At 41.5% G+C, this 20952-nt stretch overlaps 2 protein-coding genes across 2 annotated transcripts; one reads left to right on the top strand and one right to left on the bottom strand.

Moving 5' to 3' along the window:
* Positions 1–9836: 9836 nt before the first annotated feature.
* Positions 9837–12697, bottom strand: LOC118895156 (collagen alpha-1(III) chain-like). Its single transcript, XM_036851952.1, has 2 exons — positions 12355–12697; positions 9837–10617 (listed from the first exon to the last, which is right to left on the bottom strand). The coding sequence occupies exons 1-2, from the start codon at positions 12694–12696 to the stop codon at positions 10531–10533; spliced, it is 429 nt and encodes a 142-aa protein (XP_036707847.1). The 5' UTR covers position 12697; the 3' UTR covers positions 9837–10530.
* LOC118895157 (growth-regulated protein homolog alpha-like) lies at positions 12632–14438 on the top strand. Its single transcript, XM_036851953.1, has 4 exons — positions 12632–12785; positions 12879–13002; positions 13099–13182; positions 13763–14438. The coding sequence occupies exons 1-4, from the start codon at positions 12695–12697 to the stop codon at positions 13776–13778; spliced, it is 315 nt and encodes a 104-aa protein (XP_036707848.1). The 5' UTR covers positions 12632–12694; the 3' UTR covers positions 13779–14438.
* The last annotated feature ends 6514 nt before the right edge of the window (positions 14439–20952 follow it).

Below are 20952 nucleotides of genomic sequence, written 5' to 3'. Positions count from 1 at the left end.
TTCCACCCACCTGTCCTAACTGGATCTCATGGTTCTTTAACCTCCTCTACTTCAGCACCTTCAAATGACACACCAGCTCAGTCACCCACAGCAGAACCTCACCTTTGACATCATTATCTTCAGAATGGTGCTCAAGAGTAAAGACTCTGAAAGGCCTATCCAAAACTATAACTTTTTGTCCTAACTCTTCTACTCTCAAACTTACACTGAACATACCCAACATCCTACTGGGAACTGAAAGCCCCTCAAAGATACCCCCACCACCACTTTTTCAGTTTATCATACCTTATCCTGCTTTCTGCAACTTCCACCTCAGCCTGGACTCTGATTAGTCATTTCTGCAAATTATGGTCTTTATGATTTACACCAGGCTAATCCCATGGTCTTGTTCACTCTCACTGTCTTTCTCTGTTTTTGCCCTTCAGCTACAAAACATTGCTGAAGAAATGAAATCATGTGAATTGGTATCAGTGTACTTTAATGCTTTCTAGTCCTAGGTGACCTTTTCCTGATATTTTACAATCCTTTTGTTCATTAAGATCAACTACCTTAGAGACTTTCAAGAGGGCGGAGGAGTAAGACGTGGAGATCACCTTCCTCCACACAAATACATCAGAAATACATCTACACGTGGAACTGCTCCTACAGAACACCCACTGAATGCTGGCAGAAGACCTCAGATTTCCCAAAAGGCAAGAAACTCCCTGCATACCTGGGTAGGGTAAAAGAAAAAACAGAGGCAAAAGAATAGGGACGGGACCTGTACCTCTAGGAGAGGGCTGTGAAGGAGCAAAGGTCTCCACACACTAGGAAGCCCCTTCGCGGGCAGAGACTGCAGGTGGCGGAGGGGGAAGCTTCAGAGCCACGGAGGAGAGCGCAGCCACAGGGGTGCAGAGGGCAAAGAGGAGAGACTCCCGCACAGAGGATCAGTGCCGACCAGCACTCACCAGCCCGAGAGGCTTGTCTGCTCACCCGCCGGGGCGGGCGGGGGCTGGGAGCTGAGGCTCGGGCTTCGGAGGTCGGATCCCAGGGAGAGGACTGGGGTTGCCGGCGTGAACACAGCCTGAAGGGGCTAGTGCGCCACAGCTAGCCGGGAGGGAGTCTGGGAAAGTCTGGAACTGCCTAAGAGGCAAGAGACCACTGTTTCTGGGTGCATGAGGAGAGGGGATTAAGAGCACTGCCTAAACGAGCTCCAGAGACGGGCGCGAGCCGAGGCTACCAGCACCGACCCCAGAGACGGGTGTGAGACACTAAGGCTGCTGCTGCAAGAAGCCTGTGTGCGAGCACAGGTCACTCTCCACACCGCCCCTCCCGGGAGCCTGTGCAGCCCGCCACTGCCAGGGTCCCGTGATCCAGGGACAACTTCCCCAGGAGAACGCACGGCACGCCTCACGCTGGTGCAACGTCACGCCGCCTCTGCCGCGCAGGCTCGCCCCACATCCGTACCCCTCCCTCCCCCCAGCCTGAGTGAGCCAGAGCCCCCGAAGCAGCTGCTCCTTTAACCCCGTCCTGTCTGAGGGAGAACAGACACCCTCAGGCGACCTACATGCAGAGGCGGGGCCAAATCCAAAGCTGAACCCCGGGAGCTGTGCGAACAAAGAAGAGAAAGGGAAATCTCTCCCAGCAGCCTCAGGAGCAGCAGATTAAATCTCCACAGTCAACTTGATGTACCCTGCATCTCTGGAATAACTGAATAGACAACGAATCATCCCAAAATTGAGGTGGTGGACTATGTGTGATTTTTTCTGTATAACTTTGCTTTTACCATTTGTCCTAGGGTTCTGTCTGTTGGTTTTTTGTTTTGTTTTGTTTTTGTTCCTGTTTTTAGTAGAGTTTTTTAGCACTTGTAATCATTGGTGGATTTGTTTTTTGGTTTGGTTGCTCTCTTCTTTCTTTCTATCTTTTTTTTAATTACTTAAATTTTTTTTAATTTTTAATAATTTTTTATTTTTTATTTTAATAACTTCATTTTATTTTATTTATTTATTTACTTACTTATTTTTTTTTCTCCCTTTTCTTCTGGGCCGTGTGGCTGACAGGGTCTTGGTGGTCCGGCCGGGTTTCAGGCCTGTACCTCTGAGGTGGGAGAGCCGAATTCAGGACATTGGTACACCAGAGACCTCCTGGCTCCATGTAACATCAAATGGCGAAAGCTCTCCCAGACATCTCCATCTCAACGTTAAGAATCAGCTCCACTCAACGACCAGCAAGCTACAGTGCTAGACACTCTACGACAAACAACTAGCAAGACAGGAGTACAACCCCACCCATTAGCAGAGAGGTTGCCTAAAATCATAATAAGGTCACAGACACCCCAAAACACACCACCGGATGCAGTCCTGCCCATCAGAAAGACAAGATCCAGCCTCATCCACCAGAACAGAGGCACAAGTCCCCTCCACCAGGAAGCTTACACAACCCACTGAACCAACCTTAGCCACTGGGGGCAGACACCAAAAACAACAGGAACTACGAACCTGCAGCCTGTGAAAAGGAGATCCCAAACAGTAAGTTCAACAAAATGAGAGACAGAGAAACACAGCAGATGAAGGAGCAAGGTAAAAACCCACCAGACCAAACAAATGAAGAGGAAATAGGCTGTCTTTCTGAAAAAGAATTCAGAGTAATGATAGTCAAGATGATCCAAAATCTTGGAAATAGAATGGAGAAAATTCAAGAAATGTTTACCAAGGACCTAGAAGAACTAAAGAGCAAACAAACAATGATGAACACAATAAATGAAATTAAATATTCTCTACAAGGAATCAATAGTAGAATAACTGAGGCAGAAGAACGGATAAGTGACCAGGAAGATAAAATAGTGGAAATAATTACTGCAGAGCAGAATAAAGAAGGAGAATGAAAAGAATTGAGGACAGTCTCAGAGACCTCTGGGACAACATTAAACATACCACCATTCAAATTATAGGGATCCCAGAAGAAGAAAAGAAAAAGAAAGGGACTGAGAAAATACTTGAAAAGATTATAGTTGAAAACTTCCCTAATAAGGGAAAGAAAATAGTCAATCAAGTCCAGGAAGCACAGAGAGTCCCATGCAGGATAAATCCAAGGAGAAACACGCCAAGACACATATTAATCAAACTATCAAAAATTAAAAACAAAGAAAAAATATTAAAAGCAGCAAGGGAAAAACAACAAATAACATACAAGGGAATCCCCATAAGGTTAACAGCTGATCTTTCAGCAGAAACTCTGCAAGCCAGAAGGAGTAGCAGGACATATTTAAAGTGATGAAAGGGAAAAACCTACAACCAAGATTACTCTACCCAGCAAGGATATCATTCAGATTTGACGGAGAAATCAAAATCTTTACAGACAAGCAAAAGCTAAGAGAATTCAGCACCATCAAACCAGCTTTACAACAAATGCTAAAGGGACTTCTCTAGGCAGGAAACACAAGAGAAGGAAAAGATCTACAATAACAAACCTAAAACAATTAAGAAAATGGTAATAGGAACATACATATCAATAACTACCTTAAATGTAAATGGATAAAATGCTCCAACCAAAAGATATAGACTGGCTCAATGGATACAAAAACAAGACCCATATACATGCTGTCTACAAGAGACCCACTTCAGACCTAGGGACACATACAGACTGAAAGTAAGGGGATGGAAAAAGATACTCTATGCAAATGGAAATCAAAAGAAAGCTGGGGTAGCAATTCTCCTATCAGACAAAATAGCTTTAAAATAAAGACTATTACAAGAGACAAAGAAGGACACTACATAATGATCAAGGAATCAATCCAAGAAGAAGATATAACAATTGTAAGTATTTATGCACCCAACATAGGAGCACCTCAATACATAAGGCAAATGCTAACAGCCATAAAAGGGGAAATCGACAGTAACACAATCATAGTAGGGGACGTTAACACCCCACTTTCACCAATGTACACATCATCCAAAATGAAAATAAATAAGGAAACACAAGCTTTAAATGATACGTTAAACAAGATGGACTTAATTGATTTTTATAGGACATTCCATCCAAAAACAACAGAATACACTTTCTTTTCAAGTGCCCATGGAACGTTTTCCAGGATAGATCATATCTTGGATCATAAATCAAGCCTTGGTAAACTTAGGAAAATTGAAATCATATCAAGTATCTTTTCTGACCACAACGCTATGAGACTAGGTATCAATTACAGGAAAAAATCTGTAAAAAATACACACACATGGAGGCTAAACAATACAGTACTAAATAACCAAGAGATCACTGAAGAAATCAAAGAGGAAATAAAAAAATAACTAGAAACAAATGACAATGAAAACACAATGACCCAAAACCTATGGGATGCAGCAAAAGCAGTTCTAAGAGGGAAGTTTATAGAAATACAATCCTACCACAAGAAACAAGAAACAAGAAACATCTCAAATAAACAACCTAACCTTACACCTAAAGGAACTGGAGAAAGAACAAAAGACCCCAAAGTTAGCAGAAGGAAAGAAATCATAAAGATCAGATCAGAAATAAATGAAAAAGAAATGAAGGAAACGATAGCAAAGATCAATAAAACTAAAGGCTGGTTCTTTGAGAAGACAAAGAAAATTGATAAACCATTAGCCAGATTCTTCAAGAAAAAAAGGGAGAAGACTCATATCAATAGAATTAGAAATGAAAAAGGAGAAGTAACAACTGACACTGCAGAAATACAAAGGATCGTGAGAGATTACTACAAACAACTATAAGCCAATAAAATGGACAACCTGGAAGAGATGGACAAATTCTTAGAAAAGCACAACCTTCCAAGACTGAACCAGGAAGAAATAGAAAATACGAACAGACCAATCACAAGCACTGATACTGAGACTGTGATTAAAAATCTTCCAACAAACAAAAGCCCAGGACCAGGTGGCTTCACAGGCGAATTCTATCAAACATTAAAGAAGAGCTAACACTTATCCTTCTCAAACTCAGACACTATAAAACTCTTAGAGGAAAACATAGGCAGAACACTCTATGACATAAGTCACAGCAAGATCCTTTTTGACCCACCTCCTACAGAAATGGAAATGAAAACAAAAATAAACGAATGGGACCTAATGAAACTTAAAAGCTTTTGCACAGCAAAGGAAAACATAAACAAGATGAAAAGACAACCCTCAGAATGGGACAAAATATTTGCAAATGAAGCAACTGAGAAAGGATTAATCTCCAAAATTTACAAGCAGCTCATGAAGCTCAATATCAAAAAAACAAACAATCCAATCCAAAATTGGGCAGAAAACCTAAATAGACATTTCTCCAAAGAAGATATACAGATAGCCAACAAACACATGAAAGAATGCTCAACATCATTAATCATTAGAGAAATGAAAATCAAAACTACAATGAGGTATCACCTCACACCAGTCAGAATGGCCATCATCAAAAAATCTACAAACAATAAATGCTGGAGAGGGTGTGGAGAAAAGGGAACACTCTTGCACTGTTGGTGGGAATGTAAATTGATACAGCCACTATGGAGAACAGTATGGAGGGTCCTCAAAAATCTAAAAATAGAACTACCATAGGACCCAGCAATCCCACTACTGGGCATATACCCTGAGAAAACCATAATTCAAAAAGAGTCATGTACCACAATGTTCATTGCAGCTCTATTTACAATAGCCAGGACATGGAAGCAACCTGAGTGTCCATCGACAGATGAATGGATAAAGAAGATGTGGCACATATATACAATGGAATATTACTCAGCCATAAAATGAAATGAAATTGAGTTATTTGTAGTGAGGTGGATGGACCTAGAGTCTGTCATACAGAGTGAAGTAAGTCAGAGAGAGAAAAACAAATACCGTAGGCTAACACATATATATGGAATCTAAAAAAAAAAAAAAAAAAAAAAAGGGTTCTGAAGAACCTAGGGGCAGGACAGGAATAAAGACGCAGACGTAGAAAATGGGCTTGAGGACATGGGGAGGGTGAGGGGTAAACTGGGACGAAGTGAGAGGGTGGCATGGACATATATACACTACCAAATGTAAAATAGATAGCTAGTGGGAAGTAGTTGCATAGTACAGGGAGATCAGCTCGGTGCTTTGTGACCACCTAGAGGGGTGGGATAGGGAGGGTGGGAGGGAGATGCGAGAGGGAGGAGATATGGGGATATGTGTATATGTACAGCTGATTCACTTTGTTATAAAGCAGAAACTAACACACCATTGTAAAGCAATTATGCTACAATAAAGATGTTAAAGAAAAAAAAAGAAACATAAAATGGTGGTCAAAAATGAAAAAAAATTAAAAGATCAACTACCTTTGCACTTTCAGAAACTGTTGTTCCAAATCCTCACAATTTCCTTCAAACACCAGCTCTGTTGTTAGCCCTGATCACTCAGCCTGCTCTGCCCTCCTACTTTACTGTGATGACACCTAAACTCATCTCCCTTCATCCTCAGAACCTCTGTATCTTCCCCTTTTTCTCCTTTTACTTTGTTGATATTGAGAAATAATTACCCCAGCCTGATCCCATTTGCTAAATTTAAGCAATCAATAAAACTGATTACTTAACCTCAACTATGGAAGTACCAATTCATGCATGACTTATTTTCCTTTTGCTTTTAAAAGCTATTCTTAATTTTTGTTATTTTATTATTTTCCTTTATTTAACAATATTTTATATAGAATTTACTTTCAAGCACATTTTGCAAATGTGAACTTACTTGATTTTCATAATAATCATATGAGGACTGTTTTCAGGACTTTAAAAGAAGTAAAAATGTTTAGGTTGGCTATAAGCTGGTGGAATGCAGAATGGATAAAAATGAAGCAGATACAATGAGAAAAGCTGTAACAAGAGATCACATGGTACAGGAAAAACAGAGAATAAGCTCTATTCCTGATTTTCTATTTATCCATTCCAGCCCCAAGTAATAAGTGTTGCTATTTCCTGCCCTGGTCATGTATTGATTTCTTTCCTGGGCTTCTGCAAGTACCAAATAAATGCTAATACCATTGCCATCCCCTCACACAGAGCTTTTATTTTGCTTATGTTTGTTTGATAAGACTTCAGTTAGTTGTGACATATGTTCTGTGTGTCTCTTTAAAAACAATGCATGTACAAATGGACAAAGTCAAGAAGAGTAAAAACAAAAATAAAAGTATTTCTGATGAAAAAAATATGTGGAACGTAGTAAAAAAAATCATTGGAAAATATACTATTGACAACATTTAAAAATCAAGTTTTTGATTCTTTATTCATAATTCTTCTAGCTAAAACCCATATTGTGACACCACGTGTATACTTTTATTTGTGATTTATACACTCATCTATTGACTTCCTAAATTTTGCTTCCATAAAACCACAGTCATCATGATTTTATTCTCCAAAAACATCTTATAACATAAACTACATATTTCCATGGAGAAGTTTCCCTTTTCTCTGTGCTGAGTTCCCTTTTTTAAAGTTGTCATAGCACCATTTCTTCACGTTACGTTATCTGAACATGGTAGCATTTATTTAATCAGGACTACTTCCATAAACATTTAGGAAACAATTTTAAGAAAATAAAGATGAAAACCTAATTTGAAGCAATTTTTAAAAATCTTTAAAAAATTGCCCAAAGCCAATATTTTTGAAGGGTACTTAGTGTAACTTGAAATGATTTTAAATTGTTGCAAATTGCTCAAATCATCCAAACCTTTACTATAGACATAACAACAGAAGTTACCTAACATTCAGAGGGGAGTATATTGGATAGATATTAATGAATGTCAAGTTAAGAGTTTGGAGTCTATCCAATTTTGCATCTCTTATAAATCCTGTCCTAGCACCTTATAGACAGTCGGTGGTTAATAAAGGTCTATTGAACTGAATATCCACTATCTCCTCATTTTCTGTCTTATCCTGAACCTTTTATTTACTCTGACCTTCCCACACACCACTTAGTACTTGGTGAATTTGTGCACATAGGTCATGGAAACACCTTGAGATGGATTTAAGAGCATTCTAATGGAGGTAACATCTGAACTGGTTTCTGAACAACAGATGGGGGCTACACATAGCCTTCAGTGCCCAGGTCTTGCCTCCATCTCTCCCCCCTCTCCCTGCCTCACAGGTTTAGCTCCAGATACATGAATTGCTGCCTACTCCCAGCAGACATGATACTCATTCTAGCCTTGATGGTTTTGTTCATCTGGTCATCTCCTTCTGGAATGTATCCTCTATCCTTTGATCTCCCAGTTCACCTGGGAAAAATTCATCCATCCTTTAAGACTCACTCAAGAGGCACCTTCCCTCCAGAGAAGCTTCTCTGAAGTTCTTCTCTGAGAGTTTGGCCCACCCCCTTCAGAAATAAGGTTGGGTATCCCACCACTATGCTCCTATCATATCCTGGGCATACTCTTCATGGGATTTACCAGGCTGCTTCATAATTTTCTGTATGTATGTCTGCTTCTCCTGTTAGACTGAAAGTTTTGCGATAATGGAATGAATCTTAAACTTTTTGTATTCCTTGAACACAGCATGTTTCCAAACTCATAAATGCTAACTTTAAAATGAACAGATGGAGAAAAGAAGGGACGGAAAGATTTAACTAGTGAAGAAATCAGTCTGTTAGAAAGATAACTTTAGAAGCAATATGAAAGACGGAGGTATTTTTCTGAACTCTTTCACTGCGAGTGATGGAATCACAACTCAAACTGGCTGAACAAGAGAAGAGAATCTATTGCTATATAACAGCGAAAGTCAATGGATTAGACAGGACAATGCTACACTCAGGTGCTCATGCATCTTCAATAATCTTGTCTGTGCAGGCCAGGTCTGTGCTTTCCTCTGTGGCAGTCTTCTCTCAGGCAAGCTTTCCCCAAGTCATGGCAAGACCTTGGGTTTCCATTTTACCAGTTTAGCAATCCCAGCAAGAAGCAAGAGCACCTCAGTTCCCTTTGTTCCTGCACACCTGGCATTGTCTCACTGGTCAATCTTAACTCATTGGCTCCACTGTGAACCCATATTGGCTTGGGCAAGGGCATAGGTAGGAAGCAGGGAACAGCACTGCCGTAGGGTCACAAGCTCCCCGTCTTCAGCTCAGAATTGAAGTCACCGCACCTTAATCACATGGACTGACAAGGGCAGAGGTGAGGATTTCCAAAGGAAAACCAGGGCTCTGTTTTAAGAACAAGCAAGGCGAATTCCCTGGCGGTCCAGTGATTAGGACTACGCTTTCACTCCCTAGGGTGCCGGTTGGACCCTTGGTCAGTGAACTAAGATACACACTGTTCCGGCGCGACCAAAAAAAAGAAAAAAAAAAAAAAAAAGGGAGGTCGGTGCCAGGCAGGAGACAGATAGAAACAGCAAATGTAGTAGAGCTTGGAAGGGGAGGTTAACAACGATGTTCAACTGAGTGCTCTTAGAGGGATGGGAAATCTTGGGATCTGTCAATAGTAGCATGTTCAGTCATCTTCATTTTCTCCCTTCAGTGTAGAACCAGAAACGTTATACACAAACTATAGCTGTTAGGAAATGGGAGGGGTGGCAGTGTCAATGGCAAAGCTCTCAAGGCAAGCTAGGATAAAGCAGAGCCACACCACTCATTCTTGCTGGCCAATTAGCAAGGTCAGTTTTCAGCATGGAACAACGACCCCAGATTTTGCGGGCATAGTACATTGTATTAGTCAGATCTCAAAGATACAATAAAAATTACAGGGTAGAATGGAATTTAGGAAGCTGAGCTCCTATTTTAGAGATGACTTTATTGAGTTAGTGATTGCATTGGTTTATAGCTTGTACCTATAAAAGAGGCATTCAGGACATGTTAACACAAGAAGAAATTTGCTTATCATGATAGACTTCATAACACTGGTGCTCTTAACATTTTCTGAAACTTACTATGGGGCTGTCATGAATTAAATAATGGAAAGAGGTACATTATAAAAGAAAAAAAAAGTCTTTCTTATTCCTTCCTGAAAGCAAATGATTTTAATTTAACAAGTTCTAGGAGTCACATTACAGATAATTCTACAGATAATGAGTTGATTCTTGAAGTATCTCATCATTTTGGCTGCTACTGTAAATAAGCTGAAATTCTACTCCTCCTGGGTGTTTACTCACGTCTTTGGGTTGGGTCTGGGAATCATTACAGCTAATACTTTTCATTGTTTGAGCAGCTAGCTATTAATGCCCAAGGCAGAGAGTCATTTCTTAAATATTTTCCCATAAGTGAATTAGGAAGAATTTTACTCTTATTCCTATTCTATGTGGGAAGTGATTGAAAACAAAATTTCAAACAATGGATTTTAAAAATCTATTCCAAGATTCCCAAAGAATACAGATGCATCCCTCTTACAAAATTTCTAATGCTGAAAATTTTTAAAGATAAATTAACAGATGTTTCTTTGAAAAAAAAAATATTTTTTCTGTTTACATAAGGATTCACTATAGACTGTTGCTGTTCATGTAAGTATCTTAATCAGGTCGGGTGCTATAACAAAATATCATACACTAGGTGACTGAAATAACAAGCACTTATTTCTCACAGTTCTGGAGGCTGGGAAGTGGGATCAAAGTGTCTGCAGATTCAGTATCTGGTGAGAATCCTCCTCCTGGTTTGCAGATAGTGATAGTTGCCTTCTTGCTGTATCCTCACATTGCAGAGGGAGAGAGAGGATAAGCTCTCCGGGTGTCTTGTCTTATAAAGGCACTAATCCCATCATGAGAACCCCACCCTGATGGCCTCATATAAACTGAATTACCTCCCAAAGGCCCCATCTTCTTGTACCATCACAATGAAATATAGTGCTTCAGCATATGAATTTTGGAGGACCCAAACGTCTAGTCTATAACATTAAGGTTGTAAAACACTTCTATTTTGTTTATTTAATAAATATTTATACAGCATTTAGTATGTGCTACTCTTCTACAAATGTTAACACATTTAATACTCATAACAACTCTGTGAGGCAGGCACTATCATTAGCTCTCTTAAACAGAAGGAAAGCAAGAGCAGAGAGAGATTAAATAATTCCCTGTGGTCCCATGGCCATGTGGCAAGTAAGTGTGCAGCTGAGACTTCAGCCCTGACTGCCTGACAAACTCTCAGCTGTCCCTGAGGTAGACCCACTCCCTCAGCTCCCCAATCCTTCTCACAGCATCCACAGAATATCACACACATCCCTGAGGTCCTCATCGATCCAGGAGGATCAACTTAAACCATCTGCTGTTTAATCCAAAAGGGATATTGGAACTGATGGTGAAAGTGAGAAGGCCTCAGTTACATAGAATCTGAAATGTAAGTACATTGATAGCTGATACTCAAGAGAGAATCAATCCCAGGAAACAGGCAAATTCAGACAACCTGGAGTGAAATATACTAGTAAGCTAGTGTTTATGTATGTCGAAAACCATATCTGTTTGCTGCTTATATCAATAGTAAAGTCAGGAATCACTAGGTACTAGCTTTCTGATGTTTATGATCTTTTCTGTCCACGGACAAGCCTAGAAAAGGGGAACGGACCTCCTGAGGCCAGCACGGCCCCTTTCAACACCCGAGTAACTGTCATGAGTGAAAACACAGCCTCCTATACAACAAAAAGTGGTGCTCCTGTAATGACTAAATTCCAGAAATTCAAAGAGAGGGCAGATAAGAAATTACAACACTGTATCTTAAAATAAACAGTGAATTAACCTGTTCAATGGCCTACCCCCAGGCCCCTCCTCGGAAAAACAATGGCACTAAGTGTGATTTATTTGAGATCCTAAAACACCGAGAATTTGACAAACGTTCTTACACACAAACTGAGATGACAGATGTAATTTTAAAGAGTGTGTTTATTCCAGGGATAAATAAAATCTACAAAACCCAACTTAAAGAGAAAGAAGAGAGACAGACAAAAAAAGGCTGCCATTCCAGCCTCAACTCTTCCAATCTCCAAAACAGAAGTGTCTTTAGAAGAAGTTAACTCTCGGACTTCCCTGGTGGCACAGTGGTTAAGAATCTGCCTGCGAATGCAGAGACCAAAGGTTTGAGCCCTGGTCCGGGAAGATCTCACATGCCGTGGCGCAACTAAGCCTGTGTGCCACAACTATTGAGCCTGCGCTCTAGAGCCCATGAGCCACAACTACTGAGCCCACATGCCACAACTACTGAAGTCCACGTGCCTAGAGCCCGTGCTCCTCAACGAGAAGCCACCGCAATGAGAAACCCACGCACCGCAACAAAGAGTAGCCCCTGCTCGCCCCAACTAGAGAAAGCCCGTGCACAGCAACCAAGACCCAACATAGCCAAAAAATAAATAAATAAATTTATAAAAAAAAAAGAATAAGTTAACTCTCGCCCTAAAGTTGTGGTGCAGTCCCTATATTGGTCTAACCAGTCTGACACTCACCGCCCGCGACCAGGGGTGGCCAGGCGCCCACGGCCGCCCTCGCAGGCGGTAGCCCCGGCGTGGCGGCGACTCACTCCCCTTGCGGGGATTTCGGCGCAGAGACGACACCCCACCCCCTCCCCGAAGGCGCGGATTACGCGGGAGGCCCGGGGGGCCGCGCCTTCCTTCCGGACCCGGGAACGACGCGTGCGTCGGGGAATTTCCCGGGCCCTGGGCTGCCGGCTTCCGCCCCGACCAGGGATAAAAGGGCTTCGCCCGGCTCGGGGAGCCACAGAACCCGCTCCACCAGTCCTCCAGCCCGGCTTCCCATCGCAGGCAGAGACCCTCCGAGCTGAACCCCATGGCCCGCGCCGCGACCCCCGCCACTGCCCGGCTCCTCCGCGCCGCGCTGCTGTTCCTGCTCCTGGTGGCCGCCGGCCGGCGCGCAGCAGGTGCGACCCGGCGCCCGGCATCCCCAGGGCGGGACGGGGGCGGGTGGGTGCCATCCCGGGGCAGCCCCCTAACCGAGTCTCTCCTCCCCGCAGGGGCGCCTGTGGTTACCGAACTGCGCTGCCGATGCCTGCAGACCTTGCAGGGGATTCACTTCAAGAACATCCAGAGCGTGAAGGTGACGCCCCCGGGACCCCACTGCGGCCAAACGGAAGTCGTGTAAGTGCCGCCGCTGTTGCTGTCACCCCCGCCGTCCCGACGCTCCCACCCCGACCCCCCGCCCGACCTCACGTGGATTCTCCCTTGTCTCTGCAGAGCCACTCTCAAGACTGGTCAGGAAGTTTGTCTCAACCCTGAAGCTCCCATGGTTAAAAAAATCATCAATAAGATGCTAAACAAGTAAGTCATGGACTTTATTCCCACTTGCAACTAGAGCCATTGGTCACAAATACTGGCATCTACCTCCTGAAAATATTATTCGAGAAACCTATGGTTTAGTTGCAGGACTGAAAATCTTTATTATTTCCCCATTAAATTCGATCTGCTGTGTGTCAGAAGGGTATTTCCAGGGCCCTCTGTCCTGATCCCCCTCTCCATCCCTATTCAAATGAGTGTGGCTATGTTCCTAAAAGATAAAGTAGATTTAGCCAGGGATGGTAAAATGCTTGTGACCCATTAAGGAACAAACATTGTTTACCTCCATTCCTCAATGGTTTCTACCTGAAATGTGGAACCCCCGGTTTTGGGCAACATGGGCCTCTGAAGCTTAGTAGTGAAGAGCAGGGACTTTTCAGTGAGACCTCCCTGAGGTCAAGTCCAGGATACCTGTGAAAGGTTTTTAACCCCTTTGAGCAGGAACCTTTTCTGAGTGCAGAGCTGGGCCAGGGTCTACATGCAGAAGTCCCTCCAGCCTCAAGGGTCTGAAAGAGAAAAGCAGCTTTCTTCAGCACCTGTAACACTAACCCTTTTCTCATCACAGGGGCAGCACCAACTGACCTAGAGAGAAGTAAGAAGCTCATACGGCATTTCCTGAAGAGTGGTCTCTGCTCTTGTAGGAACTGAAAATGAAGAAGAGAACAGCTGACTTCTGGGGACACCTAGAAAGGACTTGATGTGCTGGACTATTTATTATGAGTTCTATTTATTTATACATGTATTTATTTATTTTTCATAGCTCATATTTTAATATTTTACATGTTAGTATTTAAAGATGTCAATGTGCTTCATCAAACTTAACTCAGTCCTGATAGTTATTTAATATGAGGATGATGGGTTCTAAATGTCTCATTAAACTGATATTTATTGGGAGACCATAAAGTGCCAGGCACTGTGATAGAGGTGGAGGGCGTGGGTGGGAGAGGGGATCCGTGCAATTGGACAGTGAGATCACTGTTAGAATCAGGGAAAGTGTGTGCACATCTATGTTTGTACTTGTTTAAAACAATGTCAGTTATTATTTATTGAAATTATCTCACTTTATGTGGTCAACATTTTTATGTTGAAGCTTCTCTTGGACATTTTATGTCTTGCTTGTAGGGCATAATGCCTTGTTTAATGTTCATTAGGTAGTGTTTCTCTTTGTTTTGGAACAGAGAAGTTAAAACTATTGTTACATTTTTTTAAATGACATGAAAATAAAGGTTTTGCAAAAAAAATAACATGCTTAGATTTTGTTTTATTCATCTTGATCTTTGGTTCCTCCTGGGTGCCCCCCAAAGTATTATACAGTTAGACTTAGGTTGTACCTAACTTTATGCCTGCTTCTGGCTGTTAACTTCCCTTACTTTTCTGTTACTCAAAAAAGAGTATTTGGCACTCTACCCTCCCCAACCACCTTGAGAATCTTAGTTTTATATAAAATATTGCTGGGCTTCCCTGGTGGCACAGTGGTTGAGAATCCGCCTGCCAATGCAGGGGACACGGGTTCGAGCCCTGGTCTGGGAAGATCCCACATGCCGCGGAGCAACTGGGCCCGTGAGCCACAATTACTGAGCCTGCGTGTCTGGAGCCTGTGCTCCGCAACAAGAGAGGCTGCGACAGTGAAAGGCCTGCGCACCGCGATGAAGAGTGGCCCCCGCTTGCCGCAACTAGAGAAAGCCCTCGCACAGAAACGAAGACCCAATACAGCAAAAATAAACAAACTTGAAAAAAGGCCACAAGCAAAATTAAAATATTGCTGTTTTTCACACTGACCAATCTGTTATTCAAAACTAGTTCTTCATAACTGTTGAATTTTTATCAATATTTCAACAAGAGCTCCTATTAAATGGTTTTGGTAAGTGGTTTTTCAAACAATTATGCAATTCTTTTCCTTTTAATGAAGCTGGGAGCAAAGGATAGAAAAGTGGATTCTTCCTAAGAACTCAAACAATTTGTGCTATTTAACAATAATAATGACCAATGGAGATAAATACATACTGTACAGTAAAATACATGACAAAAATAACAAATGATAGGTAGGGAGATAAATGGATTTAGAATATGATACATCTCTTCAATTGTTAGAGAAAGTATTAAGGAAAATTATACTGTGGCAAGCATATAGTAATTTTAGGGCAACCATTAAAAAGGAAATGCAAAATTTTGGATTAAAAATCTGAAAAGGGGATAAAATGGAATAAAAGAAAATACCTGAATAATACAAAAGTAGACAAAAATTAAGGAATAAAGGAACAAAACAACAGATGGCACAGGGACAGATGGCTTCCTTTCAGAAGAATGCCTAATAATATAAGTAAAGCCTCTTGAAGGTGGGGTTTAATTCCCCTCCCAACATGAGTTTGGGCTGGACTTTGTGACTTACCTCCAAAAAAGAGATAAGGAAAAAGGAAAAACAATAACCTTTCAGTGGAGAATCTGGCAGATACACCTTAACCAAGAGCTCAAGGTTATTATGACCGCTTATGTCATGTGAATATCATGTTACCCCTCCCCTATATGATTTGATGAGAAGGGCACTTCATCTCCATGGTATTCTCACCCCAAACCCACAACTCCAGTATAATCATGAAAAAAATCATCCTAAAAACCCAAATTGAGGAACATTCTACAAAATAATGAGTATTCTTCAAAACCTTCAAAGTCATGAAAGACAAGACAAGACTGAGAATCTGCCACAGGTCAGAGGAGAAAAAAGAGACATGATGACTAAATGCAATGTGGTGTGCTGGATTGGATCCAGGAATAGAAAAAAGACACTAATGGAAATTGATGAGATTTGAAGGAAGACTGGAGTTTAGTCAACAGTAATGTACCAACGTGAATTTATTAGTTTTGACAAGTGTACTATAATCATGTAAGATATCAACATTAGGAAATACTGGGCAAAAGGTCCACAGGAACTCCTTGTACCATCTATACAAATATTTTGTAAATCTAAAATTATTCCAAATTGAAAGTTTATTTTTAAAAAGATAGGACAACTAGAATAGCAAGATAGTAGACTTAAATCCAACTATTTTAAGAATTATAGTAAATTTAAATGGAATAAACACTCCAATTAAAAGTCAAAAATTACCAGGCTGTGTAATTAAGACAAAAAAATCTATGTTGCTTAAAAGAGGCACACTTTAGGGCTTCCCTGGTGGCGCAGTGGTTAAGAATCCGCCTGCCAATGCAGGGGACACAGGTTTGAGCCCTGGTCCGGGAAAATTCCACATGCCGCGGAGCGGCTAGGCCCGTGAGCCACAACTACTGAGCCTGCGCGTCTGGAGCCTGTGCTCCGCAACGGGAGAGGCCGCGACAGTGAGAGGCCCACGCACCGCAATGAAGAGTGGCCCCCGCTCGCCGCAACTGGAGAAAGCCCTCGCACAGAAACGAAGACCCAGCACAGCCAAAAATAAATAAATAAATTAATTAATTAATTAAAAAAACAAAACAAAACAAAAGAATCCTCCCCTCTGGCCAGTTTAAAAAAAAAAAAAAAAAAAAGAGGCACACTTTAAATATCAAGACCCAGATTGCTTGAAATGAAAAGAATTGAAAGTATTATATCATGTAAAAAACAACTGAAAGAAACTTGGCATGAATACATTGATATATTAATTACTTATTAATAATTATTAATTTATTATTAATATAAATTATTGATATATTTGTTAATGATTGATATATTACTTAACCAAATTAATACGTTAAGACTTAAGGAAAGAAGTAGTCAGAGACAAAGAAGGCTGATTTGAAATAAAAAGATGGTGGGAATTCTCTGGTGGTCCAGTGGTTAAGACTGTGGGCTTCCAAAGCAGGGGACACAGGTTTGATCTCTGGTTGGGGAAGTAAGATCCCACATGCCTTGTGGCATGGCCAAAAATATAAAATAAAAAGGTGGCAATTTTACAAGGGACAAAAATAATTCTAAAATTTTATGAACTTAATAACATTATCAAAATATATAAAGCAAAATGGAGAAACACTAAAAGAAGCGATAGACGAAACCACAGTCATAGTTAAAAATTCTAACAAACCTCTGTCAATGCTTAATAGACAAAGCAGTAAAGAATCAGTAACAGTATAGAAGAGTTAAACAACATGACCAACCAATTTGGCCTGAAGAAAACACATAGGAATGCTTCACCTAACAATTGCATAAATCACATTTGTTTTTCCAACACACAGATAACATTTTCTAAAAGAGAGCATAGATGAGCCATAAAGAATGTATCAACAGATTTTTAAATTCTGAAAGGTTACAGAAGATATTCTCTGATCATCAGGATTTTTATGAAGATTGTAACTTTCCTAGCTGAAATATGTAACATATCACTGTACTTGATGTGTGTGCTGTGGTTTATAACTAATTTCTCAACCTCCTAAATTTTGCTTCCACAAACAGGAAGCATCAAAGCAGGGTCATCATGCTGTTTTCATGCCCATCACAGCCAAGTGTGATAAAAAAACATTTCCACAGAGACATTTCCTCATTTCCTATATCTATTTCTTGACATATTCTTTGGTAATTTTGGCATTTCTGTTTTTCTTTGGCTTATACTATATGTAATGTAATTTAATTACTTCTGTAAAAGTTTAAAAAACAATCCTAAGAAAATGGAAATACAAAGCTTATATTGAAATTTATTCTTTAGAAGCCTTGGAATTATGCCCAAATCTAATATATTAGTTGGTATTCAGAGCTAGTTGAAATGAATTTAAATAATCATAGACTTTGAAACCACCAGGCTGTCTTTACTATAGGAACAGAAGGTAAGACTAGCTCTATTGCAGAAGAAAGTATGCGTGAAGAAGAACTTCATATTTCAGCTTTACCCACTACATGTCTTTTGCAAAACTGACCACAGTCTCTTGTATATTGTGTGTGCTTCATAAATGTCTTTTGATTTAATATTTTTGACGTCAAACAAATAGACTGTCAGGTATTTCTTCAGCTAAGATGGGTTTACTTGAGATTAGCAGAGAACTGCAATTTGGGGATCTGTAACCACGGCAAGCTGCGTGCAAGTCCCCACGTGGCAAAAGAAGAACACTTTTGTAGATAGGAGAAGGAAGTTGGGGGCTATGGTAAACAAAGAATCCGTGGATTGTCATTGATCATGTCCTTGCCAGGAAAGGAGTCTTTCTTCTTCCTCTTGGGCTCTGCTCTTGTCCCAGGGTGTGAGAGCTCCCCCTTCTGGTCTCTCAACTCTATTTAACTGAGGTTTCTGCTTATTACTTTTTTACAGTATCTACCACCCCTCATTTTCCGCACACTCCGTGAAGCTTTAGGTTACCCTAGCCTTTCTCCCTCCCCGTGGTAGATAGCTGATAAAGGTCATGGTGTAGTCCGTGCAAGAGGGCTATGGAAACACCTTGAGGTGCATGTAGAGACTTCCCAATGGAGGCAACACCCACACTGGGTCTTGATGGACAAGCAGGATCCTATGGGCACATGGCCTCCAGTGTCTGAGCCCTCCCACCTGCTCCTGCCGCAGTCTCTCGCCTCTCCTTGCTCGCAGAGTGAGCTCCAGCTGCACGCGCCGCTTGCTCTCCCAGTATTCCCATGCTCTTTTTAATAGCCATGCCTTTGCCCATTTGGCCCTCTCCTGGAATGTTTTCCACCCCTCAGTGTTCCCCCTCTACCTGGAAAACTCCTTATCCTTAAGACTAACGTGAGTGAGCACTGCTTTCAGGAAAACTGTCTGACATCTCTCATAAAGCCACTCTATATAAGAGTTGCACTGGGGGTCCCTCCTCACTCCTAATACCTTGGGAATGGTTTGCCATGGTGTTTACCAAGCTTTCCTAAAAGTTTTCTATCTGTTGGGACTCCCCTGGCAGTCCAGTGGTTAGGACTCTGCACTTCCACCGCAGGGGGCACGGATTCAATCCCTGGCCGGGGGAACTAAGCTGCGGGGCAAAAAAAAAAAAAAAAATTCTATTTGTACATTCATTTCCCTTATTGCATTGAGAATTAGAGGGCGGCAGAGTCTTCTATTCCTCTTTATATCCCCAGCACCAAACTTCATTCCCACCTTATAAATACTGAAAAAATTCTCATTGAAAATGCTGAAACAAATGGAGAAAGAAAGACATTAAATGTGAGTTGAAACACCCTCCTAGGTGTGAGATAAGATAACCAGCATAAGTGGAGTCAGTAACAAAAACCTAACTCAAATTAGCTTAATGAAGAGAAGCATTTGACCTATGAAACTAAAAGATTGATGAATAGATGCGATAAAGCTTGGTGTTGCAGTTCAAAAATTCTCTTCAGTAACAATCTCACTCCAGATCAGGCTGCTTTTCTCTATCCTGGCTTCATTATAGGCAACCTGTTCTCAAGCACTGGCAAAACTTTAAGCTTCTGTTCTACCAGATATAACCCAACAGGAAGCAAGGGCTTTTTTTTTTTTTTTTTTTTTAAACCATTTCTTGACAAAAAGGACCCCAGGGATTTTTCTAATTTATTTATTTTTGGCTGCGTTGAGTTTTCGTTGCTGCACACGGGCTTCCTCTAGTTGCGGAGAGCAGGGGCTACTCTTCGTTGTGGTACGCGGGCTTCTCATTGCGTGGGCTTCTCTTTGTTGCGGAGCACGGGCTCTAGGCGCACGGGCTTCAGTAGTTGTAGCTCGCAGGCTCTAGAGTGCAGGCTCAGTAGTTGTGGTGCACGGGCTTAGTTGCTCTGTGGCATGTGGGATCTTTCCAGACCAGGACTCGAACCCGTGTCCCCTGCATTGGTAGGCAGATTCTTAACCACTGCGTCACCAGGGAAGTCCCCCAGGGATTTTTTCTGACTTGGCCAGGCTTAGGTCACTCACCCACCCCTGCACCTATAGAGTGGCTGGGGGTTGGACCCAGACTGGAAGGACTGACCAATACTACTTTCGGTCATCAGCTCACTTCTGGAGCTTTGGAGCAGGGTCACCCTACCTGAGCTACCCAGATTGGGAGGAAGAAAAGATGGTTCCCACAGGAAAACCAAGGTTTTGTAACCAGGAGCAGGAGGAAGGGGCTCAAGGCAGGCAGAAGTGACAAATGCACTAGAGACTGGACCAGGTGGATGACACTGACATTGGATGAAACGCTCTGGACTGAAGAAGCGGATGGATCCAGGGATTTAATGCTTCCAACATCTTCCTTCTTCTCCCCTCGGAGCCAGACTCATCCTACTCAAAGTAGTAATTGTGACAAAATAGGGTTAGCAGTTGTAGGCACAACTTCCCAAGGCCAGCGTGGGGAGAGCAAGACAGTACTGCCCATTCCTGCTGCTCCGTCATCTCGGGATACAGCAGCAACTCTGGATTTTAAAGGCAGATTATATACTGTCAATCAAATCTGCAAGATGCAGTAAATACGGTAGCTCAAAATAAAATTTAGCAACCTATGTTTTTATTTTAGGGTTGGCTCTATATTTTTAAAATTGGTGATTGTATTAGTTGAAAGTTTGGGCATATACATCTGCCATTCAGCTTATAAAACGAGTAGTTAGGGAAGATACTTGTTAAAACAAGAAAGAACTGGATTATTTTAGTAGGTTGCAGAACACTATTGCTTTTTATTTTTTAATTTTTAAATTTTGTTTTGTTTTGGCCACACCCTGCTGCTTGTGGGATCTTAATTCCCCAACCAGAGATCAAACCCGCGCCCTTGGCAGTGAAAGTGCGGAAAGTGTGTAACAGTCAATTAACACATATTTTGTATATGTATTATATACTGTATTCTTAAAATAAAGTAAGCTAC

Source organism: Balaenoptera musculus, chromosome 5, assembly GCF_009873245.2.
Source record: "Balaenoptera musculus isolate JJ_BM4_2016_0621 chromosome 5, mBalMus1.pri.v3, whole genome shotgun sequence".
Classification (NCBI taxonomy): domain Eukaryota; kingdom Metazoa; phylum Chordata; class Mammalia; order Artiodactyla; family Balaenopteridae; genus Balaenoptera; species Balaenoptera musculus.
The sequence above is the reverse complement of the archived record's forward strand: the minus strand, read 5'-3'. Positions and strand labels throughout refer to the sequence as shown.

Excerpts from the sequence above, each read along its gene's own strand:
- LOC118895157 (XM_036851953.1), top strand. The coding sequence starts at position 12,695 with ATGGCCCGCGCCGCGACCCCCGCCACTGCCCGGCTCCTCCGCGCCGCG. Across the intron at positions 12,786-12,878 it reads CGCCGGCCGGCGCGCAGCAG|GGGCGCCTGTGGTTACCGAA; the intron begins GTGCGACCCGGC and ends TCCTCCCCGCAG. Across the intron at positions 13,003-13,098 it reads TGCGGCCAAACGGAAGTCGT|AGCCACTCTCAAGACTGGTC; the intron begins GTAAGTGCCGCC and ends TTGTCTCTGCAG.
- LOC118895156 (XM_036851952.1), bottom strand. The coding sequence starts at position 12,696 with ATGGGGTTCAGCTCGGAGGGTCTCTGCCTGCGATGGGAAGCCGGGCTG. Across the intron at positions 10,618-12,354 it reads GCCACCCCTGGTCGCGGGCG|TGTGAGGATACAGCAAGAAG; the intron begins GTGAGTGTCAGA and ends CTCCCTCTGCAA.